This window comes from Perognathus longimembris, chromosome 1 (genome assembly GCF_023159225.1).
Source record: "Perognathus longimembris pacificus isolate PPM17 chromosome 1, ASM2315922v1, whole genome shotgun sequence".
Classification (NCBI taxonomy): Eukaryota; Metazoa; Chordata; class Mammalia; order Rodentia; family Heteromyidae; genus Perognathus; species Perognathus longimembris.
The window spans coordinates 49,748,890-49,775,700 of NC_063161.1; the positions used below are offsets into that span (position 1 = coordinate 49,748,890).

The 26,811-nt window shown below is 44.6% G+C and overlaps 2 protein-coding genes and 1 long non-coding RNA gene across 11 annotated transcripts in view; 1 reads left to right on the forward strand and 2 right to left on the reverse strand.

Annotated features, from left to right (window-relative positions):
* Positions 1-210: 210 nt before the first annotated feature.
* Znf740 (zinc finger protein 740) lies at positions 211-11,512 on the reverse strand. 3 transcript variants are annotated; one of them, XM_048363778.1, is made up of 7 exons: positions 11,373-11,512; positions 10,130-10,454; positions 6,279-6,428; positions 5,849-5,938; positions 5,305-5,428; positions 4,887-5,005; positions 211-3,520 (listed from the first exon to the last, which is right to left on the reverse strand). In XM_048363778.1, the coding sequence occupies exons 2-7, from the start codon at positions 10,151-10,153 to the stop codon at positions 3,431-3,433; spliced, it is 597 nt and encodes a 198-aa protein (XP_048219735.1). In that variant the 5' UTR covers positions 10,154-10,454; positions 11,373-11,512; the 3' UTR covers positions 211-3,430. The 3 variants fall into 3 exon arrangements, with proteins under 3 accessions (XP_048219735.1, XP_048219745.1, XP_048219757.1); XM_048363788.1 differs by having other exon boundaries at positions 9,927-10,454; XM_048363800.1 differs by lacking the exon at positions 5,305-5,428.
* On the reverse strand, positions 211-26,523 carry LOC125364292. 2 transcript variants are annotated; one of them, XR_007213465.1, is made up of 3 exons: positions 26,512-26,523; positions 14,726-14,732; positions 211-2,187 (listed from the first exon to the last, which is right to left on the reverse strand). It is a non-coding gene; the product is annotated as an uncharacterized LOC125364292 (long non-coding RNA). The 2 variants fall into 2 exon arrangements; XR_007213460.1 differs by lacking the exon at positions 26,512-26,523 and adding an exon at positions 20,961-20,991.
* Positions 10,902-26,811, forward strand: part of Csad (cysteine sulfinic acid decarboxylase) — a 34,883-nt gene continuing 18,973 nt past the window's right edge. For 2 of the 6 annotated variants that reach the window (XM_048363687.1, XM_048363721.1), the window contains exon 1: positions 10,902-10,926. The gene's annotated coding sequence lies outside the window, so the exon portion shown is untranslated. Of the gene's footprint in view, positions 10,927-11,348; positions 11,479-24,340; positions 24,456-26,811 lie in introns of those variants that run through there. The other 4 variants (XM_048363667.1, XM_048363695.1, XM_048363712.1 and 1 more) reach the window with 3 other exon arrangements.

Sequence of the window (26,811 nt, forward strand, 5' to 3'; positions counted from 1 at the left end):
GGGCTTTGAACTGTGATCCTCAGATTTCAGCCTCCTAAATTTCTTAGGATTAAGGTGTGAGGCACTGACACCCAGCAAGAAGGGAGTTTTAAAAGGATGTTTACAGAACACTCCAAGTTATAGTTTGGCTATACTGGGAGGTGTGTGTGCAAGGAGAAAAACCACTAAAAATATCATTTTGGGCCCCAGGATAGTTTTCCTGAGGAGATGTAATGTAGAAAAGCCCCATTCTTTTATTTAAATACCCTAAATATATCACGAAGGAACATACACTGCACTTTAATGGTAAAAAGATACAAGTTTATAACATCTTATAAAAACTACCATTTAAAAGTGATCTTGTTCATTTGATAGTCCCCTCCCCCATAGCAAAATAAGTATATTAAAAAAAAAAAAGGTGGTAAGGGCAGGAAGGGGATTGAAGATAAAAGCCCCGGGGCCAATGGCACAGGCAATGTGCATCTGGGGAGAGGGTTAGATTCTGTAGTGGGAGTTCACTCTTCTAACCCTCAAATGTCAAGCCATGGGGCACAATCAATCAGTAGCTAAGTGATGATAAGAGGCTGTTGGGGGTGGATGGAAAAGAAGGGTGCTGGCAAGGGCAAGCCTGGTAAGACCTGGTGCAGGGGCCCATCCAGGGACTAGAACTCTTCCCCAGGTCCCCCAAGTTCAGGTACTAAGTGCCTGCCCTATCTCCATTCCCCTCACTCCAAACACACCTGAGGCATCTTTCCAGTGCTAGTCCCTACCCCAGCAGGTTAGGTAGGGTATTGGGTCCAGGAGCCTTTGCAGTGGTCTGTCTGTGGTTTCCACAGGGTAGACATGGGGTTCCTGGGCCCTCTGGGTGTTCAATCATTCTCTACTCTACCCCTCTGCTCATCTCTCTTCACATCCATTGCCCCAAAACGTCAGCATCTGAACAAATGGACCAATGACCTGCTCCTGAGTTCTCACACCTAAACCCTGGCAGGGGAGGTTTTAGTATAACTATTTGCACACGTGCTCAGAAGATTCCTCTCCAGGCAGGAAGCCAAGGTCTGCAGAAGCCAGGTCACACTGTTATTTGAGTTTTTGAGACAAGGTGTCGCTATGTAGCCCAGACTGGCCTTGAATTTGCAATTCTCCTGCCTAAGCTTGTCCAGTGCTGGTATGACAGGTGTGCCCCACCATGCCTGGTTTCAGGGCACATCTGACCTAGTACATATTTGTACATGTAGAGGCATGGGTCACTCAAGTGATTCTCTCCACAAGCATTCTCGTCTACCTGCCAAGTGGAGGGGAAGATGTGCTTCCATTTTCAAAAGCACTTTTGGAAGGATAAAATTCTTAATGTATCCTCCTTTGCAGAGGTGAATGATAAGAAAAATTCTAGCCCCAGCAAAACCTTGTAACAGGAAGGGCTCACATGCAGAAAGGTATCCCTGCTTGCAGGGACCACATCAAATGGGAGTACCAGCACAAAGCTAGAACACAAGGCAATGAACACTCCTCAGCGTCTCCCCCAAAAGACCTCAGGTGTTGTCAGAGAAAAGCTAAAAGGTGCCATGTCTCCCTTCTTTTTCCCTGAAGTACTGCACCCCTACCTCATTGGATTAGGCGATAGCCAAGACCATGCTGCTCCTGTCTATTCCCTCATTTTCTGGGCAATGAATCCTGCCTCAATGACTATGAAAAATGCCATCTCAGATTCTCACCAACAGTTCAGTGCTCAGGCTCACCCAGTCTCCATGATTACTAAGACAGGCCACCCTTGATTCCCAAGGGTCAGAGGAGGTTCACAGGGGTGGGTAGGGAGGTCAGCTGAACCCTAGATCCTCCCATAAGGATCCTTTCTTTAGCAGAAAGAAGCTTCTTATTTTACTTTAGAAAAATCTATGTTCACCTACCCTGGTCTGGGTGAAAAACCACCCTAACCACTAGACTGTTGAACCAATCTTTAAAGAAAATAAACAGACAAATAAACAAACAAAAACCCTCTGGAATAATGCCCTTCTGTTCCTGAAATTTGAGTTTCTCAGCTCCTACTGGGACTCAAGCACCCTTCAGGTCTGGGTGGGAAAAGGCTGTTTAATGCTCAAGCTTCCCTAAACTGACAGCCACAGAAGAGTTTGGCTCAATAATATGCCATCTCCTCCAAGCATACTAACACAGCATTCACATACCACACACAAACACACATCTTATCACCTTTTTTGAGATGGGCAGGGTAGTGGTGGTGGAGCGGAGAGGAGCAAAGATTATGGTTAATAAAATCTATACTAGGTTTCCTCCTGTAATCCTTTCTATGAGGCTTGCTTCCTCCCTCATTCTTTATTTGTAGGGATAGGCATCAAGAAGAGAGCCAAGATCTTGTTCTTTGGGACCAATGGCCAAACCCCCATTTTCTCTGCCTGAATACAGCAATAAGACTTGGGTAGAAAGAACAGCTTCTACCATTCAACAGGGACCACCAACTCCTTGCTTGTTTCTCAAATAGTTATTAGTCAACTTGGGACTGTCTTGGGTTGTTCCTAAAAGGGCACAAGGAAAGAACCCATTCAGACACCCTCAACTCCCTGCTCAACACCTCTGTCTGACTGTAGGAGTCAATGACAGTGAGGTAGCCAAAAGCCATATTCAAGACCAACTGCCCGAAGGGAAGGGCTTCATGGGCCATTCACCCAAGTTTCCTCCAAAAGGCACTTGAGCTAATCCCATCCGGTACCAGTGTGGCATGGGCATGGGTCATTACAACACCCATGGTACAAGTCTTGCTCTTCTCTTCGGGAGGTCAAGAAGTACCACCCACTCTTCTTGGATCCAGCCCATTTTTACTCCTCCCACCACCTTTCCTTTTGTCCCTACAGTGTTTAAGAAGGCAAAAGTAAGCCAGCCCTGGTTCTATTTTCCCTCAAACAGGAGGTCAGGTGCAGCTGTGGAACACTGAAGATCTACTGTAGCTAAGAACTGGACTGGATGTACCAGTCTTGTCCCTGCTTTGGACTTTATGCCTTCAGATTACCTGTATCCACAATTCATCCGCTGAGAATGCTTTTGGATAAACAAACAAAAAAAAAACAGAACAAACACATTTCCTTCCCCAGTCTTTTCCATTTCAGCTGCCAGCTGGAGTCCAAGGTTGTGGGAGCCACACTTCAGTCTTGGTCCTGTACTTTGAGTCCTCACCTATAACCTCAGCCAAGGGTTCAGGGACTAGCTCCCCTACCCAGGAATGCTGTAGGAACGTCCCCGAGATTCATAAAGTCTTAGATTATTTACAGAGCTGAGGCTCTGGAGCCACAGTCCCCTGATGCTCTCTTCTGATCTCCTGAGTCCATCCTCCAGGAGGGGGACAAGTTCAGACGGAGCGGCGGTGGGACCATCAGACCAGAGGGGGTGTATTCTTCAGTGAATTCTTCTGATAATTCCCACCACCCAGGGCCCCTTGCACCTATAGTGAAAACTGCCCATCAGAAGTCTTGGACTGGCAGCCTTGGCACATCCGTTTGTGTCTGAGTAATCGATCTGTCCGAGAAAAACACTGAGAAGGAAGGAAGGGTTAAGTGCTGGAGAGGAGACTCAGCTGCCAGTCATCTAGCCCCTTCCTCACAATGAAGGTACATGTTACATAGTGGTTAAGGATGCAGACACTAGAATCAGAGTGCCTGGTTCCAAACCCTGGTTCTATTACTTAGTAGGTCTGTGACTCTGGTAAATTACTTAATGGTCTTCTATCTGTCCACTAATCTGTAGGAGTAGAATAAATGTATCAACTCATAGTGTAGCTGCTTTACTCATCAAATAATATCTGTTTTACTGGGTGAGGGCAGCTCATGCCTGTAATCCTAGCTACTTAGGAGGCTGAGATTCAAAGGATCACAATCCAAGGCCAATTAGCAGAAAAATCTGAGACTTCATCTCCTAAATAAATCAGCAAAAAGCTGGGCTGGAGGTACAGTTTCATTGGCAGAGCACCAGCCAAGTAAGCAAGTCGAGGAAGTATGAGGTCTTGAGTTCAAACCCTGGTACACACACTCACACAAAAAGCCAGTCTGCAGATGGAACTAGGACTTGCTAGGTAAGTGTTCTATCAACTCTAATCCTAGCCCTTCACCAAATATTTATCTCAAGGCAGACATAGCTATTGTGCCTTAACGAAGTGTGGAGATAACCAGAGGGACAGTCTTTGTCATCATGGGACTTTTTGTTTTTTTAAAGACAGGATCTTACTATACAGTACAAGGCTGCCTTTAAACTTACTATTCTCCTGCCTCAGCTTTCTGAGTGCTGAGACTACAGGTGTGTGTCCCCATATCCAGCTTCACCAAGGAATATTCATTTAAGTGTTTTGAAGATTCAATGCAAATATGGAACAAAGCTTGAGACATAGCTAAGCATCCAGAAGTACTATCTACTATCATTCCTTATCTCTTATCTCTTGTCTTATTTTAGTTCTCACATATTCTCATCAGATCAGATAGTGACCTCTAAGGCAAAGACTGTATCTCTTCCTCCGAAGTAGGAATGGCTAACTAGCTCTGCTCTTCATTTCCTATGTCTCAAAACTAAACCTCCCCAAATCTCAATTTCAGCAGGTGGGAAACGAGGACAACAAAGTCATCTTATAGTTAAGGTGACCACTGATACCCCCATCAAAATCTAATGTAACACATGTCCTCATAGTACCTAACACAGAATAAGTGCCTAAGAAATGCTATTATGATAATATTTTAACAAAGCTTCTCCCCATCAGCTATGTAAGGCCAGAAAAGCAAGGGGTACCAACTACTAAGGAAGCCACATGGCTTCCTTGTCAGGCAGGAGTGAGGGGATGGCCTTGGTTCTTGAGGAAGATAAAGATTACATATAGATGTGGGTTGCTGCAGAAAATGACATGTGAACCTTACCTGATGACACCGTTCACACTGGTAAGGCTTTTCACCACTGTGTACACGCTTGTGGCGTTCCAGGTGGTATTTCTGGATGAAGCGCATATCACATACGTCACACTCAAATGGTTTCTCACCTGGTTCAGGTGGACAGAGAAGTTGATGTCAGGACATAAGTAACATAGGGATCACATTCCAGTCATCTTCCCAGGTTCCTAAGCTATCATAAATGTGGAGGGGGCCCCAAAGCTGCCTGTTTCAGGGATGCCAGATAAAGAGCCATGCAATCTCTCTACTTTCACCCATTTATCCTCTTCCTCCATTTTTAATACTTCCCCTAGAAAATAAACCCAACCAGTCAGCTACATATCCAAACAGAAGCTATAGACTGTTCTCCCCCTTCAAATATCAGCTTGAAGACAGGTATGAGACTTACCAGTGTGAATGAGGATGTGTCTCTTGAGGTGGTAACTGCTCCTAAAGGCTCCAAAGCAGTGTTCACAAATAAAATTTTTGGGAATCTTTACTTGAAAAGAACCATTTTGTTCCACCACCACCACCTGGGGGCAACAATCAGGTATGTCATGAGGCTCTCCCTCTGCCTTCTTCCTAAAAACCATTCTCCTCTGGGTCCAAAAAGAACTTCTCTGCTGCTGTCTGCAAGTGCAGTCATCTGCCACATTCCTGCTTCCCTCTAAGGAAGGAGATGGTGTGGCTAAGCTACCTATTACGTCACACCCAGCACCAAGCATGACCTGAGCTGGAGCTGGCCTGTCCTTGCCAGGAGCAGGGTATGCTCATGTTCTACCACATGTACCGAGGGTGTTCAAGTAAGGGTAGATATCAACTACTAAAGTGGATTCAGGGATGAAATCAGGAACACACACTCACTTGTTACAAGGGACCAGAGCATTTAAGGAACAGAGAAAGATCACCCGTCACCAAACTGCATAAGATTGGGGTGTTACCCCATTACCTGCCTTTTTAACAGTCTTTTTTGAATGAGAGGCCTCAGCCAAGCTGTCATCATCTTTTCGACTCCGGGACTTATCACTGTCTTTCCGGTGACCCTTTGAAAACAAATCAAATCTAAACTCACAGTCCATCTCAGGATACAAGATGAGAGACCAAATACTGCTTTTTGACAGACAATTTGCAATTGAGTCAACTACCTGCCCCAAAGTTAGATAAAGTACTCCTTTATTTCCTCTCCACGTACCCTGGTTTTAATGGCCCGTACAGAAAGACCTTCCTTAGCTCTCAATACCCATATCCTTCATTCATTCCCAGCTGGATCCCCTTTCCCTACTTCCCTAATTGGAAGCATGGAGGAATCAAAACCTGGTGTCTCCTGGCAGAGAGTTCGGGCCACCCGACCCCCAGGTGCCACAATGGACTCAAGTGCTGTACCTGACTCGAGCACCTCAGCACATCAGGGCTACCTGCCCGCTCGCCATTCTCGGCCTGCTTGCTGGCAATCTGGCTCAGCATCATCTTCTTGCTGGCTGCAGTGGGAACCAAACTCACACCTGCTAGGCCTTCACAAGCCAGGAGACTTGCCTAAGTTGAAAGGAGATGAGGTGTCAGGTCACCTGGCAGGGCAGGGCAAAAACAGGCTGCCGCATTCTACAGAACTATCTTTCACACCCTGAGACAGACAAACAACTTCTGTCCAGGGAATATTCCTAACAAATCTTGCTTCCTTCCAGAGTCTTCCCTAACTCATCTAATCAGGAACTAGTTCCTTTTGTTTGTTCCTCAGCACTGACATTCAGATTTGAGTTAATGATCAAGAAGTAGCTACACTTTTTGGGAAGATGGTAATGGTACTATGGCATGAACTCAGGGCCTTGTATTCATACTTAGTTTTTTCAATCACTGTTCTATCACTCTACCACTTGAGCCACTTTTATCTTTCTGGTAGCTAACTGGAGATGTCTCAAGGATTAAATCCTCTGCACCAAGATCCTCAGATCTCAGCCTCCTGAAGTAGCTACAATTACAAGTGTGAGCCACCAGTGCCTGGCTGTAACTACACTTTTGTCATTAGTGCTGTGGTAGGTGCAATGTGCTATTATTTTACAGGTCTTTTTTTTTGGTGCCAGTACTGGGGCTTGAACTCTGAATCTGGTTGCTGTTCCTGAGCTTTTGTGCTCAAGGCTAGTACTCTACCACTTGAGTGACAGCTCTTTTTCCAGCTTTTGGTTGTTTTTTTTTAAACTGTATTTTTTTGTTTTTTCTTTTTTAGTACTAGGGATCAAACCCAGGACGTTGCACTTGCTAGCAAGTGCTTTGCCACTGAGCTACATCCCAGCCCTATTTCCAGCTTTTCTGCTGGTTAATTGAAGTTAAAGAGTTTCATGGACTTTCCTGCCGTGGCTGGCTTTGAGCCATGATCCCTCAGATCTCAACTTCCTGAGTAGTAAGGGTTACAGGTGTGAGCCACTGGTGCCTGGCTTTTTCAACCCCCCACTCTCTTTCCTTCCTTCCCCATTCTCTCTCTCTTTTCCTTTCTTTCTTTATGATACTGGGGCTTGAATTCAGAGTCTTGTGCTTACTAGGCAGGTACTTTACCACTTGAATCATTCCCTTTACCCCTTTTTGCCTTAATTTTCATGTGAGGTTCTCAGGTTTTTGGTCGAGGCTGGCCTCAGAAAGTATTTCCAAGCTGTAATTACCAGTTGCTATGAGGGTCTGTCTAGCAGACCCACTGCAGTGGAAGATTCCCAGCAGGACTTTATTCTTCTTTTTCTTTACTTTTCCCTCGGCTTTGAGTTCACTTTATTGTTAATTTTTTTTTTATGCTGGTCCTGGGGCTTGAACTCAAGAGCCTGGGCCTGGGTGTTGTCACTAAGCTTTTTTCTCAAGGCCAGCATTATGCCATTTGAGCCACAGCTCCACTTCTGACTTTTTGGTTAACTGGAAATAAGAGTCCCACAGACTTTCCTGCCCAGGGTGGCTTTGAACCACAATCCTAAGATTTTAGCCTCCTGAGTAGGTAGCACTATAGGCAGGAGCCACTGGCACCCAGCAAGAGTTCACTTGTTTTTTGTCAGTCCTGGGGCTTGAACTCAGGGCCTGGACACTGTCCCTGAGCTTCCTTTTGCTCAAGGCTAGCCTTCTACCACTTGAGCCACAGCTTCACTTTTATGTTTTTTTAAAAAATAATTTATTAGAGATAAAGAGTCTCACAGGTTTTCCTGCCTGGCTGGCTTTGAACCATGATCTCAGATCTCACACCTTCTGAGTAGCTAGGACTACAGGTGTAAGCCACCAGTGCCCAGCTAAGAGTTCAGTTTTGACTAACTAGTACACTTTGGTGCCAGATATGAGGTTCTCTGTTTAGATTTTTTGATTCCCTAAGCATTAATTACAGCAGATATAAAAACTAAACCACTAGGAAGGATTCTTGAATAAATAATTTCCCACAACTCTTAGGTCATTTATAGGAGTACATGAATGTTCATTTTTTCACATTTTGGGCTCCACATAAAATTAAAATTACTTTAAACAAAGGATGTTTAAATAACCTCTTTTCACTGCTATATTCTTCAAACTGACTTTGTTTAGTCAAGACTCAAGAATATACACCTTTTTTTTTGGGGGGGGGGGTATTGGGACTGGGGCTTGAATTTGGGGCCTGAGGCTCTCACTTGGCTTTTTTGCTCATGGCTGGCACTCAATGACCTGAGTCTCATTTCTACTTCAGTCCTCAGATCTCAGCCTCCTGAATAGCTAGGATTACAGGAGTGAGACACACAAGAAGAAAAACTTTTTATGAAGAAATATCTTTTAGAATGGTCAGTATATCTTGGGGCCACTTTCAGAGACTTTGGAGTAGCAGATGTGGAGTTTAATTTGAGCTCTGCTGTTTGTGCTACGTAATGTTGAGCAGTCCCTCCACCTTTTAAGTTGTTTGCTTAAATACACAATGCCTATCATAGTGCCTACCCTCACAAGGTCGATGAGAACTACAGTGTAAATGGCTTAGCAGTGCCCAGCACTAAGTTACTGGTTAGCAGAGGCGGCCTTTTCAGAACAGGAGTGAGCACAATGCTGTGGAGTGGGCTGCAAACAAAGGATGAAGAAACCAAAGGGTTTCTACTCTGCATGGAGAGGAGGAAGCTGTGCATGCAGAAGCAGCTGGAAGAAAGCCAATTACAGTATAATCAGGCTGCCATCCTGGTGAGACTCGAAGGGGAGGGTCGCTGGAAGAAAGCTCTGAGAAGCTCAGGAGATGTGTGCACTTAAGTCTTTTCCACTCAGATGACTTTATCAGCAATCTGGTCACTCTGTCCTTCCAATCCATCTGCCACCTCAAAAATGACAATAGTCTTCTAAATATACTGATTTGACATTACCCTGTTGCTTAACATTCTTTAGGAAGTCCCCATTCACTACAGAATAGTTTAATTCCTTAGCAAGGTATAAAAGACCCTTGGGTCACAGTCTACTTACTTCTTCGGGAAAGAACTCCCTATACATTATTAACTACCCTATCTCATTAATCGCCATGTAATTTTTTTCTTCCCTATCAAACTACCTGTAGTTTCCTGACCCTCACTACATTCTCCCATGCTTCTAAGCCTCTGTTCACACACTTCCACTTGTCTGAATGGCCTTCTCTGTTTATCCAACAAAATCTTTCAAATTTCATTTCCAACCAGACAGAAGTATTACTGCAGTGTACATACCTCTACTATTGCACATTTCTTCTATTAAAATATTGACTCTATATTACTAGCTAGCCATTATGCAAGGCATTGTGAATATAAATAACAGACAATCTTTCTATCCCCTACCCCCACCACCCCACTAGCCTGGAAGCTTGCTTAGGATAAGGACAATCTTATTCATCTTTGTATTCACAGCACAATGCCTTGCATATAATAAATAACAGCTCAATAAATTTCTGTTGAAAAGACAACAACAACAAGCGAAGCATTCACCAGTCTATTCACTCCTTCATGCCCCTCAGCACTTAATGTACCAAATGTACAGCAAGTACATTTTGCTTTGCAAATGTCCCATCAATGCCTCTGATGCAGTATAGCCTACCTCCTTCATTTGACTGGAAGCTCCCTGAAGGCAGGGGCTGTGGCCTGTCTCCTTTCTTTCCTCTAGATCTCCCCCTGGTGCTTAATACAGAGCTTGGCTCACTGGGGTTGGTCAATATAGTTGACTAAGGCAGCATTCAAGAGTGACACTGCAAACAGGCTTCCCAGTGAATGATCTTGAAGGAGGACTCTAGAGCTTTTTACCTGAGCCATGCTGATTTTTTTCATTTAATGAACCCAAAAGTTCAGGAGTTCCTTGATCCAGCTTTTCTTAAGACACTGTCGTTTGAAGAACTGTCACCAAATCACAGTAATGGCTCCTTGATGTCCTTTCAGTCCTGCTGCCATACTGAACTGTCTTTGTCTTCCACAAGAATTTAGTGTCCTCCAAAGGGAAATCAGTGTTCCAAGAATCCCTGGTTTCTGCCTGGCTTTTGTCTATTGTCTGAAGAAAAGAGAGTCTGCCAGTCTCAAGTTTTCCAGCTGAATTCTCTGGATGAAGCTCTAGATGTGTTCCACAAATCTGAAACTAGAAAAGGAGAAGGGGCCCTTAAGTGCAACATCCTCAGTCCACAGAACAAATAGGATGAACTTTCCCTCCCGCCCTGGGCGCTCTGTGAAGCTGAGAAAGAGAACAGTTTAAAAAAAAAAAAGAGCTTTTTCTTTTCTTTCTTTTTTTTTTTCCCCCTAGGTCAGAAGAAGAAATTCGTCTCCTGGGCAGAGAGGAGCGGCCAAAAAGAGCAAAAGTCAGTGGACCCTCCTATGGAGAAACTCGGCCAACAGAGCAACTGTGTGGATGTGCCATCTTAGGAGTGGAGGAAGGGGGCGGAGGCCCTCTGGGGCTTTTGTGCCGAGTGGGCCGGCCCGCCGAGCCGGCCTTCGACAGAGGCGGGCGGGACGAGGGCGGAGGAGAGCCGTGGCCACCGCTGGGCTCCGGGCTGGCGAGCGGACACCAGGATCGGCAGTGCCCGCCAGTGCGCCTTCTCCGAGTCCGCCCCAAGGTACAGCGGTGCGCGTCGGGGGTGGAGGGCGGGCAGACGGAGCCCCGCGCGGCGCCTTCCCTCCCACCCCCACCCTCCTCCCCGCCAGCCAGGCAGCCGCGGCGTCGGGCTCCGCAACCACAAACCCCAACCAGAGCCCGCCAGCGCCGAGCAGCGGCGCGGGGTGCGTGCTCGCGCCCGCGTCTCCTCCCAGCGAGCCCCCGGGGCCGGGGACGCGGCAGCCCGCGCGCGCGCGTGCGCGCGCACACACACTGGCAGGGGGGAGGGGAGGACAGTGTGTGTGTGCGCGCGCGCGGCAGGCCTTCCCCGGCCCGAACCCCCTCCCTTCGCCACGCGCCCCTCCTCCTCTCCCCTCCCCCTTCCCGCGCGGCGCCCCACGGCCTGAGAGCTGGTGAGGTACTGCCGTCCGCCGGGACGACGCGGCGCTCCCCGAGGCGTGCGCCTACCTGCCAGACGCGGCCTCCCGCTGTCTCCTCAGTCGTGCGGCGCCTCCTTCAGACCCCAGCACGTCGTGCCAAACCCGTGGCTGCCGCTGCCCCCACCGGGACCGAGGCAAGTTTACAAACACCAACCCGGGGCCCGTTTCTCCGGAAGCACTTCCCCCTCCCCCCTCGTCCTCTCCGCCGAGCGGCAACTTGCACTTCCGGGCCTTGGGAGCCTGGACTGGCGGGGACAGCCCGAAAAGGGGTGAGGCTGGGGACGCGCGGTGCGCTGCAGCTGGCGGGTGGGCGGGGCGGTCGGCGGGAGGACGAGGCCGCGCCGGCACGCCGCGCGTGCGCCTGGGCGCGGGTGTGCCTTGGCCGCCATCTTGACTGAGGGCACGACCCAAGTCCCCCAAATTGCTCCGCTCCGGGTGCTCATTGGGTACGTGGATAAGGTGAGAAAAAGTGCGACCTCCACCTTAATTCGTTTTTGAGCCCCGGAGACCCGAGTGGATGCCCGAAAAGTTTGCACCCCTGATTTCTCTTTTTCTTTGACTTGACTAGGCCAGACTTGTCTTTCTCTGAGCTTTGGGTGCAAACCTGCACGTTTGGGGGTCGGCTGAGAGGACTTAACCCTTGCACAGTCAAGCGATGTACATGCACTCACGACTCTGAAAACGAATGCTTTCTCTGAGGCGTCCCCTGAGTACCCGAAGTCGTCCTGCACCCCGAAAGCCAGCCTGGCTATTACCTCCCAGCCTTCCCCTGTTAATCCTGGTGGTCTCTCCTCCTTGCAAAAGGCCTCTCAGGAAATTGGTCTTGTTGAAGGCTTGGCCCAGCAGGTTGGCCCCGAATCCAGGCTGCATGAAGAAAGTGGGAAGATGAGCCTGTCTTCGAATTTTACCCCATTAGATGAATTGGGGAACCTCAAACACACACACACACACACACACACACACACACACACACACACACTATTATTAAGGTATTGTACAGAGGGGTTACATTTCATAAGTCAGGTAATGAGTACATTTCTTTTTGGCACCCCCTACTTTTCTTTCCCCCGGTTACCCGCTCCTGTCCCTGCCGACAAGTTGTACAGTTCATTTTCCACGTAGTGTCGACCGAGTACCATTCTTGTTCATCTTCTCCCACTCCGTTTCTTTGCCTCACCATGCCCGCTCCAAAAGAACGAAAAAAGAACAAACAAAAAAACCAAAAGGGGGCTGGGGATATGGCCTAGTGGCAAGAGTGCTTGCCTCGTATACATGAAGCCCTGGGTTCGATTCCCCAGCACCACATATATAGAAAACGGCCAGAAGTGGCGCTGTGGCTCAAGTGGCAGAGTGCTAGCCTTGAGCAAAAGGAAGCCAGGGACAGTGCTCAGGCCCTGAGTCCAAGGCCCAGCACTGGCAAAAACAAAACAAAACAAAACAAAAAAACCAAAAGGCAAAAGCAACAACAACAAAAAGAACAAAAACCAACCCAAGGGGCTGGGGATATGGCCTAGTGGCAAGAGTGCTTGCCTCGTATACATGAGGCCCTGGGTTCAATTCCTCAGCACCACATATGCAGAAAACGGCCAGAAGTGGCGCTGTGGCTCAAGTGGCAGAGTGCTATCCTTGAGCAAAAAGAAGCCAGGGACGGTGCTCAGGCCCTGAGTCCAAGCCCCAGGACTGGCCAAAAAAAAAAAAACAAAAAAAAACAACAACCCAAAAAACTACTACCAAGGGCAACAAAAACATCCTATGTTTCCATTTCCTGAAATTTGTTTAAATAGTGTTTTCCATGTTTGGAGACCTTATGCCTTTGAGTAGGAAACCCTTTTTGTTCCCCACTCCTGTCAGGCTGAGTGTGACCCTGTGGAATCATTTGGTACTTGACAGAAATCTGATGCTTCTATGGCCCTCAAATAATGTTATAAATATCCAAATAACCCTTGGCAAAATAAAAACAAAACACATCACCCAGCCCTGGGCCATGCAGAGTGCAGAGGAAAAGTTGGTTACCTGTAAGTACTGATTTCTACTGTATGTGCATCAAGTTGTGAGTTTAGGAAAATTAGTGGGAATATCAAAGTAAAAAATATCTTTAGGATATAAAAAGACAAAAATAGCAGGGTGCTGGTGGCCCATGTCTGTAATCCTAGCTACTCAGGAGATCCTAGGATCTTGGTTCAAAGCCAGCTGGGGCAGGAAAGGCCATGAGACTCTTAGTTCTAATTAACCACCAGAAAGGGGGAAGTGGAGCTGTGTCTCAAAGTGGTAGAGTGCTAGCCTTGAGCAAAAGAACTCAGGGACAGTTCACAGACCCTGAATTCAAGCCACATGACCAAAAAAAAAAAATTAAAGAAAAATGTGTGTATATATAAAGACAAAGATTCCCTGAGCTCTGTGTGTTTTAGAGAAAGTTCCTTGTGCTCTTAAACTTATCCTAAAGCATAAATAAGATGAATAACGAAAGAAAAATATCACTAGAAATTAGTCTCTAGTTTTTAAAAAATTATTTCTGTGTTGTTATTATAAAGGTGATACACAAATAATTAGTACATTTCTTTTTGGACAATGTTACCCTTTACCAGTTTTTCCCTCTTGTCCCCTCCCACAAGTTGAATAGTTCATATTTAGCATGGTATCTAGTGAGTACCACTGCTGCATTTGTTCATCCTTTGTCCCTCCATTTCTGTTAGTCTCTAGGTTGTTTTGTTTTTTTGCTGGTCCTGGGGCTAGGCTCTGTCTCTGAGCCTCTCTGCCCTCAAGGCTAGCATTCTACCACTTGAGCCACAGAACCACTTCTGGCTTTTTTCTGAGTAGTTTTATTGGAGATAAGAGTCTCATGGACTTTCCTGCCCGGGCTGGCTTTGAACCGTAGTCCTCAGATCTCAGCCTCCTGAATAGCTAGGATTACAGGGATGAGCCACCAGCAACCAGCCAGTCTCTAGTTTTTAAAGACAATAACCTACATTTCTTTTTAACCAATGGACAGAATACAAAAATATAAGGGCAGGGGCTGGGGATATGGCCTAGTGGCAAGAGTGCTTGCCTCATATACATGAGGCCCTGGGTTCAATTCCCCAGCACCACATATACAGAAAACAGCCAGAAGTGGCGCTGTGGCTCAAGTGGCAGAGTGCTAGCCTTGAGCAAAAAGAAGCCAGGGACAGTGCTCAGGCCCTGAGTCCAAGGTCCAAGACTGGCAAAAAATACATAAATAAATAAAAATAAGGGCAAAAGTGTTGAGTCACCCTCTTTACCATGCTCCTGAAGATAATAATTCTTTTTTAGATTTTTAATTATTTACTCATGTATTGTTATTATTTGGTACTAGGAATGGCACCCAGGTGCTCCAGCATTCTAGGCAAGCTCTCCACTACTGACCTACACACTCTATCCTACTTTTTTTTGTCGGTCGTGTAGCTTGAACCCTGGGCCTAGCTCAAAGTAGGACTCTACCACAGTGCCACTTCTGGTTTTCTGGTGGTTAATTGGAGATAAGAGTCTCATGGACCTTCCTGCCTTGGCTGGCTTTGAACCAAGATCCTCAGATCTCAGCCTCCTGAGTAGCTAGGATTAAAGGTGTGAGCCACTGGCACCCAGCTCTATCCTATTCTTATCAGTTTGATATACTGTGAACCTCCACACTTTTTTCTATGTTTACACAAATATTTTTTCATCCAGCATATAATTTATTGTCATATGCAGTATGTTATACATCTAAACAAGTTTACATTTTAAAAGTTGTTTCATGAGCTGGGCATTGGAGGCTCATGCCTACACTCCTAGCTACTCAGGAGGCTGAGTTCAGAGGATCACTGTTCAAAGGCATCCTAGGCAGGAATGTCTGTGAGACTCTTATCTTCAGCTAACCACCAGAAAACCGGAAATGGCACTGTGATTCAAAATGGTAGTTTGCTAGCCTTGAGCAAAAAAGGTCAGCTCAGGGACAGGGCCTAGGCCCTGAGTTCAAACTCCATGACAGACAAAAAAATAATAATAATAATAATGAAGGAGGATGAAAATGTTGAGGGAGTGACACAAATGAAAATGTTGTCTCTCTCTTGAATATATATATATGCACATATATATACACACAAGCATATATATATATAAAATCTTTGTTAAATGACAAAAAATTCAATATATATCCTACAAAGTGAAGAATAGTGAGGGCCAAGAGGTAGGTTGGGAGAGAATGTTGGAGGGGATGATATTGAGCAAGATACACTGTACTCATAAGCTGCTTTATTGAATGATAACTCCTTTGCACTTAAAGACAATAAAAATATTTTAAAGAATTGTTTCATGGGCTGGGGATATGGCCTAGTGGCAAGAGTGCTTGCCTTGTATACATGAGGCCCTGGGTTCGATTCCCCAGCACCACATATACAGAAAACGGCCAGAAGTGGCGCTGTGGCTCAAGTGGCAGAGTGCTATCCTTGAGCAAAAAGAAGCCAGGGACAGTGCTCAGGCCCTGAGTCCAAGAACCAAGACTGGCAAAAAAAAAAAGAATTGTTTCATAACAAGAGGTGCCAGATGGTGCATGTCTGTAGCCACAGCTACCTGGGAGGTTAAGGCAGGAGGATTGCTTGAACCCAGGAGTTTGGCGGTCAGCCTGGACAGCATAGTGAAATTACTCAAACAAAACAAAACAAAAACACCAAAATTTTTTCCCAAATTCTTGTACTATATTCAAATTTATGCTTATACTTTCATTTATATAGTTACATCTTGATGAACATAAAGGTTTCAACTTTTTTGCTTTATAAACATTGCAATAATGAACATCCTTATATAGTTATCTTTTTGCATTTGAAAATAGGACATATGTTTTTAAATTTTTTTTTTTTTTGCCAGTCCTGGGGCTTGGTCTCAGGGCCTGAGCACTGTCCCTGGCTTCTTTCTGCTCAAGGCTAGTACTCTGCCACTTGAGCCACAGCACCACTTCTGGCCTTTTCTATATATGTGGTGCTGAGGAATCGAACCCAGGGCTTCATGTATACGAGGCAAGCACTCTTACCACTAGGCCATATTCCCAGCCCTGTTTTTAAATTTTTAATAGAATCTGTGCCATTGAATTTCAAGTTGGTAGCAACTGACATGCTCACTTAGATCATGTACTAACGTTGCCAATTCCTACAACCTGAGTGATACTAGAGGTCATAACTTAAAAAAATTAATTGTTCTAGAGGTGATGTACAGAAGATTGCAATTACATGAATCAGGTAATGAGTTCATTTCCTTTCGTACATTGGCTTGCGTTCCCTCACTCTTTCCCAGTCCTTCTCTCCCATCTCCACCCACTAGTTGTATAGTTTACTTTCATCAATGTCCAGTGAGCTCCACTGCTGCATGTTTTCCTCCTTTTCCCTTGAGTTCTGTGCCCCCCTCTCCATCCTCTCAAAGATATACACAAGAGTACACCATACATAAGATAAAGAAGACAATCATCAAAAACTGAAAACAACAAAAAAGTCTTTTGTTTCCATATGCTAGAATTTGTTTCAGTAAGTATATTATTTTATATAAATATGAAGAGATACTTAGGCATTGTGCTTTTGTTTCTCTCCTAAGAGTATCTGTCCTCTTTGGGGCTGGAAATGTGGCTTAGCCATAGAGTGCTTGCCTAGTATGCACGAATCCCTAGGTTTGATTCCTCAGCACCACATAAGCAGAAAAAGTTGGAAGTGCTGCTGTGCCTCAAGTGGTAGAGTGCTAGTCTTGAGCAAAAGGAAACCAAAGACAATGCTCAGGCCTTGAGTTCAAGCCCCAGGACTGGCAAAAAAAAAAAAATCTTCCTTTGGTCTCATTATGTTTGAGTATCTAGAATCCTGTATAATTTATCGTACCCCAGTTCATTTTAGATCTAACTTCCACATGCCAGAACATGCATTCTTTGTTTCTCTGAGCTTGGCTTACCTCACTTAACATGATTTGTTCTAGTTCCATCCATTTCCCTGCAAATGACATTTTTTCTAAAGGCTGTGTAAAATTCCATTGTGTAGCGAGTAGAGGTACCACATTATTTGGATCCACTCATCTATTGTGAGGCATCTGGGATATTTACATATCTTGGCTATTGTGAATAGTGCAGCAATGAACATGGATGTGCAGGTGTCCTTGTCCTTTGCTCATGATGTTCAGAGTAGATGCCTAGGAGTGGTATGGCTGGGTCATAGGAAAGGTCTATGTTTGTTTTTTGAGGAACCTCCAGACTGCTGTCCAGAGTGAACACTAGTTTACATTTCTACCAACAGTGCAATAGGGTTTCTTTTTCCTCATATTCTTACCAACATTTGTTGTTCAAATTCACAACATTGGCCCATCTTACTAGGATTAGATGGAATCTCAGAGTTGTTTTGATTTGAATTACCTTTATGGCCAGGAATAATGAACATTTCCTCATGTTTGCCATTCTTACCTTTTCTTCTGAGAAGTCTTTCCCTAGCTACCTTGCCCATTTAGTGATTGGTTTATTAGGTTTGGGAGGGGTTAGTTTCTTGAGTTCCTTGTATATATTGGATTATTAGGCCTTTGTCTAATATATTGCTTGTAATGATCTTTCCTCAGTCTGTTGGCTTTCTAGTTTAGTAACTATGTCCTTAGATTCTCAGAAACTTTTTTTTTTTTGCCAGTCCCGGGGTTTGAGCTCAGGGCCTGAGCATTGTCCCTGGCTTCTTTTTTGCTCCAGGCTAGCACTCTACCACTTGAACCACAGCACTACTTCTGGCTTTTTCTATATATGTGGTGCTGAGGAATCAAACCCAGGGTTTCGTGGATGGGAGGCAAGCACTCTACTACTAGGCCATATTCCCAGCCCCTCAGAAACTTTTTTTTTTTTTTTTTTTTGGCCAGTCCTGGGCCTTGGACTCAGGGCCTGAGCACTGTCCCTGGCTTCCTTTTGCTCAAGGCTAGCACTCTGCCACTTGAGCCACAGCGCCACTTCTGGCCGTTTCCTGTATATGTGGTGCTGGGGAATCAAACCCAGGGCCTCATGTATACGAGGCAAGCTCTCTTGCCACTAGGCCATATCCCCAGCCCTCAGAAACTTTTTATTTTGATGTAATCCCACTTGCCAAGTCTCTGTCCTATCTGTTGTATCCCTGGGACTCTATTCAAGAAGTTTCTACCTAAGTTCTAATGTTTCTCCTACTCTCGCAGTAGTTTCTAAGTTTTGGGTCTTTGAAGCCTTTGATCCACTTTAAATTGATATTAGTTCATAGTGACAAACAGGGATCCACTTTTAGTTTTCTGCATATGGATGCCAACTTTTCCAATACCCATTATTGAAGAGACTATTTTTTTTTCTCATTGTATTTCTTTGTCTCCCTTATCAAATATCAGATAACTGTAAGTGTGTGGTTTTATTTCTGGATCTTCTAATCTATTTTATTGATCTTCAGGTCTATTTTTATGCCAGTACCAAGCTGTTTTTGTTACTATGGCTCTGTAGTAGAGTTTGATTGAGGTTTAGTGTTGTGATACTACCTGTATTTTTTTTTTTTTTGGCCCAGAATTGCTTTGTCTAGGTCATTTGTTGTTCCAAATTAAATTTTGGATTGTTTTCTTTATCTTGGTAAAGAACATCACTGGGATTTTGATGGAGATTGTTTATCTTGGTAAAGAACATCACTGGGATTTTGATGGAGATTGCATTGAATTTGCATTTTTTGGTAGTATGGCCATTTTCACAATATTGACTCTTGATAAACATGGAAGGTCTTCCCATTTCCTATGTAATATTTCATTGATTTTTTTATACATCATTAGTGAAGTTACTAATCCCTTTATTTAGTTTTTTAAACTATTCATATTCTTTGCCCATTTAAAAAGATCAGTTGTCTGTTTTTATTTATTGACAGAAACCTTACCTAATAGATATTAATTCTTTATTCTTTTTTGTTTGTTTGCATTTTGGTGGTTGTGGCACTTGAACTCAGGGCTTGGGCACTGTCTCTGAGCTCTTCTGCTCAAGGCTAGCACTCCACCACTTTGAGCCACAGCTCCACTTCCAGTTTTTAAGTGGTTAATTGGAGATATAGAGTCTCAGAGGGACTGCCCAGGGTTGGCATTGAACTGCAATCCTCAGATCTCAGCCTCCTGAATAGCTAGGATTACAGGTGTGAGCCACCAGCGCCTGGCTTTAATTCTTTATTTTTTGTCATCTGCATTTGTCATCTCACCTCCCTCCCCTGCCTCCCCTTCCTTTTTCCCCCCCCCTCCCCCCCTTACTTTCTTTGTACCTGATGGTCTTGAGGCTTCAGCTCAGGACCTGAGTGCTGTCCTGAGCCTTTATGCTCAAAGCTAGTGCTCTACCACTTGGTTACAGTTCCACTTTTGAGAATTTCTTACTATGTAGTCCAGGTTGGCCTAATAACTGGTGCTGGGATTACAGGCTACAGGCATGCACCACTGTGTTTGGCTCCTTTTCAAGTGGTTTTTTTTTTTTTTAGGGTAAAAGTCATGCTATGGAAAATGTTAAAATTTCTTCTAGTGTAGACCAGCCCTGCCTTTCCTGGGCCAGTGCTCCACTTACTGTGGAGATCCTACCTTCAGACTCTAGGCTCCCTAACTGGCCACTAGCTGAAGCCCACAGGACAGTAACAGTGACTGGGGCAGTGGGAGTCAGGCAGCAGAAGTAGACAGTCAGTCAATGTTTGCTGAACGAGCTGAACCCATTCCAATCTGAGAGCTAGCATGGGTTGCGTAATAGAAATGAGCTGTGTCTGGCTCTCTTGCTTCTCTCTAGGCCTGTGATGATAGTAGTTAAAGAAGTTGGAAAACTGAATGATGTACCAGCAACATTTCTTTCTTTTTTTGGTTTGAACTCAGGACCCTACACTTACTTAGTAAGTAATCTAGCACTTGAGCCATACCTCCAGTCCCAAGGAACATTCTTTTGTGGGGAGCTTTAAACTTATGGCCTCATACTTGTTTGGCAAGTGTTATATCACTTAAGCCCCACTCCTAGTCCTTTTTGCTGGGGTTATTTTTGATATAGCGTCTTGCTTTTTGCCTGGGCTGACCTAGACCTACTATTTTATGCTTCCTCCAGAGTGGGGATGACAGGTGTGTACCACCATGCCAACTCCCTTCATCTTGGCAGTGTGTATATTTTGGAATTCCTTTTCTGATTTTTTTCTTTGCTTGTAGGCCCGTTGATTGACCCATGGCCTTGCATATGCTAACATGTGATGTACTGCTGAGCAAAAACAACCCTAGAATTCTTCTGGATCCTCAATTCCTCAATATTTTCTTGTTTAAAGAACCTTTATTTTAGTTACATAAGTAATATGAAATTATTGTGCAAGTTTTAAAAACATGAAGTATATAAAAATTGAAACTATCCATAATTACAGCATCTAGTAATAACTAAAATTAGTATTTGAAGACTTTTTCAGTCTTTTGCAGCATAAGGAGCCAGGTACTGATTGCTCATGCCTGTATCCTGGCTACTCAGGAGGCTGAGGTAGGAGGATCTCAGTTCAGAGCTGGCTTGGGCAGGAAAGTCTGTTAGACTCTGATTTTCCATTAAACACACACACAAACACACACAGGAAAGTCTGTTAGACTCTGATTTTCCATTAAACAAACACACAAACACACACACACACACACATACACACACACACACACACACACACACCACGCACACCTGCCAGAAGTGGAGCTGGAGTTGTGGCTGCAATGGTAGCCTTGAGCAAAAAAGCTTGGGGATGGGGCAGGGCTTAGGGGGGATGGAAGGTGGGAGAAAAGTGAGGGAGGGGGTAACAAATTTGACAAGAAATGTACTCACTACCTTACATATGTAACTGTAACCCCTCTGTATATCACCTTGACAATCAAATAAAACTTTTTGTTTTTGGCCAGTCCTAGGCCGTGAACTCAGGGCCTGAACACTGTCCCTGGCTCCTTTTTTTTTTTTTTTTTTTTGCTCAAGGCTAGCACTCTGCCACTTGAGCCACAGCGCCACTTCTGGCCATTTTCTGTATATGTGGTGCTGGGGAATCGAACCCGGGGCCTCATGTATACGAGGCAAGCACTCTTGCCACTAGGCCATATTCCCAGCCCAAATAAAGCTTTGGGACAGTGCCTAGGCCCTGAGTTCAAGCCCCAGGACAGGCACAAAAAAACAGGACACCAAAAAAACACATGCATAGAGCTAGCTACTGGTAGTTTATGGCTGTAACCCTAGATATTCAGGAGGCAGAGATCTGAGGATCCTGGTTTGAAGCCAATTGGAGCAGAAAAAATTTGAGAGGGGTTCATCTCTAATTAGCCAGCAAAATGCTGTAAGTGGAACTGTGGCTCAAGTGGTAGTGTGCCAACCTTGAGCACAAAAGCTAAGCAGCAGTGTCAAGCCCCAGTACTGGCACACTATATGTATGTATGTATGCATGAATGTATGTAGAATGTATATTTGTGTATTGGCTCACAGTTAAATTTGGGCTGGTGATGAGTATAAAGCATCTTCTCTGGGACTTGTTGTGCAGGTGGCTTCTGGGCTTGGAGGGGCTCTGGAGAAAGGTCTGAAATGGAGCCCTAGGAATGAGTGATATTGCCTAGTGACATACAGGGGCCCTGAGACAGTGTCCTGAGGAGCTCTAGCATTTCCAGAAGGGCCAGAGAAAAATGAAAAGCAAAGGGAGCTAGAGTAATTGGAAAGAAAGGGTAAACTATGGACAGCCAGAAGGGCTTACATTCATTTGCTTTGGAGGCAGGGAAATTCTTGGTGGCTTTGAAGGAGGAAGCTACAGAGTGGTGAATTGAGGAAGAGGTGAGAGGAGAGAAAGGAAGAGTTGTTAAGAAGGACACTGATTCCCAGGACTCTGGAGCTGAAGCAGGAGAGTCACTTGAGTCCACGAATTCAAGACCAGCTTGAGTACCATAGCAAGACCTTAACTCAAAAAACAAGAAATATAAGCCAGGCACTGGTGGCTTATGCCTGTAATCCTAGCTACTCAGGAGGCTGGGGTCTGAGGATCATGGTTTGAAGCCAGTCTAGGCAGAAAAGTCTGTAAGATTCTCATCTGTAATAAATTACCAAAACACAGGGCACTGTTGGCTCATGCCTGTAATCTTAGCTACTCAGGAGGCTGAGAGCTGAGGATCCCAGTTCAAAGACAGCAGGAAAGTCTGTGAGACTTATCTCCAATTAATTACAGAAAAAACTGGAAGTGGTGTTGTGACTCAAGTGATATAATGTTAGCCTTGAGCAAAAGGAGCTTAGGGACAGACAGCATTTGGACCCTAGAGTTCAAGGCCCAGGACTGGCAAAAAAAAAAAAAAAAGCCAGAAGTGGTACTGTGGCTCAAGTGGTAGAGCACACTTAGTCTTGAGCACAAAGAGGCTCAGGGACAGCATTCAGGCCCTGAATTCAAGCCCCAAGACCAGCAAAACTAAATAAATTAATTAAATAAAAATAAGTAAATTACAAAAAAACACCAGAAGTGGAGCTGTGTCTCATGGTAGAACACAAGCCTGGAGCAAAAGAAGCTCAGGGACAGTGTCTGGGCTCTGAGTTCAAGCCCCAAAACCAGAAAAAAAAATCCACACAAAACCCCAAAACAAAACCAAGAAACTTGCAAACTCTGTTGTTCCTGTTCTGAGCTGGTGAGATCTTGAAGCCCTTCATTACTACAAAATACTAATAGACATTCAACTATGTTGAAACTATACTGACTGATCTTTTTTGTGGGGTACTGGGGATTGAACAGGTGCTTTGCACAAGGCAAATACTTTATAACTATGCTACTACACCTCTGGCTCTCAGAGATGGCATTTTCTTAACCCCTTAATTTCTGAAGCTTAGCAGCATACATTCTTGTTCATCCACACAACCTTCTCGTTGGCTGGCTCCATCAAACTTGAACACGCAGATGGCTATGCGAGAAAAGACAAGTGTCTGCAAGGATGTAGAGATGTTAAGACCCTCATCCATTGCTGGTGGCAATGTAAAATAGGACAGCCACCTTGGAAAACAATCTGGCAACATCTCAAAAGGTTAAACATGGCTGGAGGCATGACTAAGCACTTAACTTGCAACCCTGAGGTTCTTGAGTTCAAACAGCAGCACCACCAAAAAAACCAAAAAAGGTTAATGTTGGGGTCAGCTGCACCTTTAAGGGGCCACAGCTGACCTTGGCCTGTCCCTCCCCTTCCTGTCTTTAACAGGAAGAGAAGCCCCTGTCCCTGGGGCTAGCACGTGTGCTATGGCGGAGGGCTACCCCAGGGGGCCCATCCATAGGGGGCTGGACCTCTGCCAACAAAGGAAGTCTCCTGACATCATTTGAGGGACAGCTCCTTGGGACCAATCAGGGGCCCCTCTCTTGTGCCCGCCTTTGGGGTATATCTGGGAGGCTCCTCATTTGAATAAACAGAAGCCCTAGAGGTTTTTCTCCAGGGGCCCACGCATCTGTGTCGTTCTTGGCGGTTTGGGGGCACCCTGTGACCACACGCCACCAAGGCTACCTGTGGCCATTGCTCCCGCGTGAGCGATAATGGACCACCCAGGAAGGGGTGGACAAGCCCCTTCCCCCCCCAAGCGAGGGGAAGTAGAGAGAGAGAGAGAGACGAGGCTACCTGTGGCCATCGCTCCCACGTGAGAGCGATAGAGGACCACCCAGGAAGGGGCGGACAAGCCCCTTCCCCCCCCAAGTGAGGGGAAGTGGAGAGAGAGAGAGAGAGAGCCCACAGGTTAAACATAGAGTTGTTATATGACTCAGCAATTTCTCCCTACTAGGTTTAGGTTTGTACCTAGGAGAACTGAAAACAGATGTCCACACAAAAACATGTACACAAATGTTCATAATAGCCAAATGGTGGAAATACCCAGGAACTGATAAATACAGAGATAAAATGTAGAACAATGGATATATTCTATACCCTCAAAATGAAAGAGATAGCAATACATGCTACATGAACCTTGAGACATTTTTGTAAGACAAGTAAAAAATTAGCCAGTTGGAAAAGATCACATGTGGCATGATTTCTTTTATTAGGTGAAATGGCCAGAGTAGGCAGATCTATAGAGATGGAAAGCAGATTAATGGTGGCCAGTGGTTAGAGGTGGAGAGACCAGGCAAGAACTGCAAATGAGCTCGTTATTGGAGTGAGTAAAGCATTCTGGAATTAGGCAATGATGATGACTACACACGTTTGTGAATATACCAAAGCCCACTGGATTATATAGTTTAAAGGGATATGTTTTGTGGTATGTAAGTTATATCTCAATATTGGTGTTATACTAAAAAGAATGGGGAAGTTCTTCTGTATGTCCTCATATGATAAGATTGTCTGTATTTTGTTAACTGAGGAAAAAGGAAGATGCAAAAGAAAGATTACCTGAAATGTTTTGTGTGAAGAAGGAGACAATAAGAAAATAAGTTCATGTTTGTTAGTATTTGCATAAAATAGTCAGAAAGAGCCAGGTGTATTGGCTGATACCTATAATCCCAGCTACTCAGAAGGCAGAGATCAGGAGGATTGTGGTTTGAGACCTGCGTAAAAAGTTAGTGAAACTCTCCATCTTAACAAATAAACCTAGCATGGTGCATCTGTTCACACCTGTGGCCCCAACTATGTGGTAAGTTTAGGTATGAAGATCTCTGTCTGAGGCTGACCCTGAGCAACTGTCAAGTGGTAGAGCATTTGCTTAACAAATGTCAGGCCCTGAGTTCAAACTGCAGTACCACCACTACCAAAACAAAAACAAAAACTCTGAAAGGATCCCCAAGAGATCAATAAAAATTGGTTACCTATGTGAAAGAGTGGAACATATGTAATAAGATAGGGATTAAATGTTTCACTGTATTCTTTTTTGTTGTTGTTGTTTTTATTTTTTTTATGCTGGTCCTGGGGCTTGAACTCAGGGCCTGGGCATTGTCCCTGAGCATCTTTTGTTCAAAGCTAGCACTATACCACTTGAGCCATAACTCTACTTTGTTTGTTTGAGAGGTTAATTGGAATTAAGAGTCTCACGGGGACTTTCCTGCCTGGGCTCGGTTTGAACAGTGATCCTCAGATCTCAGCCTCTTGAATAGTTAGGATTACAGGCGTGCGCCACCAGTACCTGGCCCAGAATGCAAATTGTTAGTAATAAAAGGTACTGTGCTGAGATCTGAGGATCTGGGTTTAAAGCCAGACCTGGCAGGAAAGTCCCCATGAGACTCTGAACTTCAGTTAACCACTCAACAAAAACCGAAGTGGAGCTGTGGCTTAAAGTGGTAGAGTACTGGCTTTGAACAGAAAAGCTCAGGGACAGTGTGCAGGCCGTGAGTTCAAGCCCCATAACTGACCAAAAGGAAAAAAAAAAAAGGTTCTATTGTCAAACCCCATTCATTGTTCTACTTGTTAATTCATGTCTCCCTGGAGTTTTTTTTTGGGGGGGGGTTAAATAATCTGCTACTTTATTTCATTTCATTTGTATCAGTCTTTGGGCTTGAACTAAGCCTGGGTGCTGTCCCTCAGCTGTTTTGCTCATGGCTGGACTCTACTTCTCCTTTACTTCCAGCATTTTGCTAGCTAATTGGAGATAAGTCTCATAGACTTTTCTTCATGGGCTGGCTTTGAACCTTGATTCTCAGATCTTAGTCAACTGAGTAGCTAGGTTTGCAGGTGTGAGCCATTCGTGCCTGGCATAACCTGTCCTTGAGACAAGAATTTAATCATATGAGAAAGGTGTTAATATCTTCATGAGGACTTTGTTCCCATGACCTAAATATCTTTTAGTAGGCTCAACCTCCCAATACTGCCATATTTGAGGAATTAAGGTCCCAATACACTAAGCTTTGGGGAGACACACAAACCACAGCAAAGTTTAATCTAAATTTCAATTTAAAATGTCAATTTTCATTGTCCAAAAAGAAATGTTCTTGTTACCTGACTTAAGTAACTGCAACCTTTATACATCCTTTGTACATCCATCACCTTTATAATAACAATAAAACAAAAAATATTCATTTTACCTTGTCTCTAGCAGTACTACATTAAGTACTACATTAAGAACAAAAGGCTTTGGAGAAGGATAAAAATGAATGGAGTCTAGTGAGGCCTGGCTTTACTCATATAAGACCTGTAAAATTGCTAAGCCCTCTTCTTACTTCTACTCTGTTGTATTGAGCCCTTGCTTATAGTATATTGTCAGCCCTGAGTTCCTGATCCCTAACACATTCACACACAAATACCCCCACACACCCACAATCTTAGTATGTTTTGAATGAGAGCTCTACATTATCATTTTTGCACCAGACAACAAATTTCATAGCAAGTCCTGAAGTAACAACTAGAGATAGGAATTACAGATCACTCCCTGTTTGTTCCTGGTAGAAGTTGGTATTTTTAAGTGAAATATCTTCCATTGCAGACAATTGTGTGTATGTGTGTGTATATGTGTATGTTGGTTGGTTCTGGGGCTTGAGCTCAGAGCCTGTGTACTGTCCCAGAGTTTGTTTTTTTTTTTTGCCAGT

Excerpts from the sequence above, each read along its gene's own strand:
- Znf740 (XM_048363778.1), bottom strand. The coding sequence starts at position 10,153 with ATGAAAAAAATCAGCATGGCTCAG. Across the intron at positions 5,429-5,848 it reads CAAAAAAGACTGTTAAAAAG|GTGGTGGTGGTGGAACAAAA; the intron begins GCAGGTAATGGG and ends TGTTGCCCCCAG. Across the intron at positions 5,006-5,304 it reads ACACATCCTCATTCACACTG|GTGAGAAACCATTTGAGTGT; the intron begins GTAAGTCTCATA and ends CACCTGAACCAG.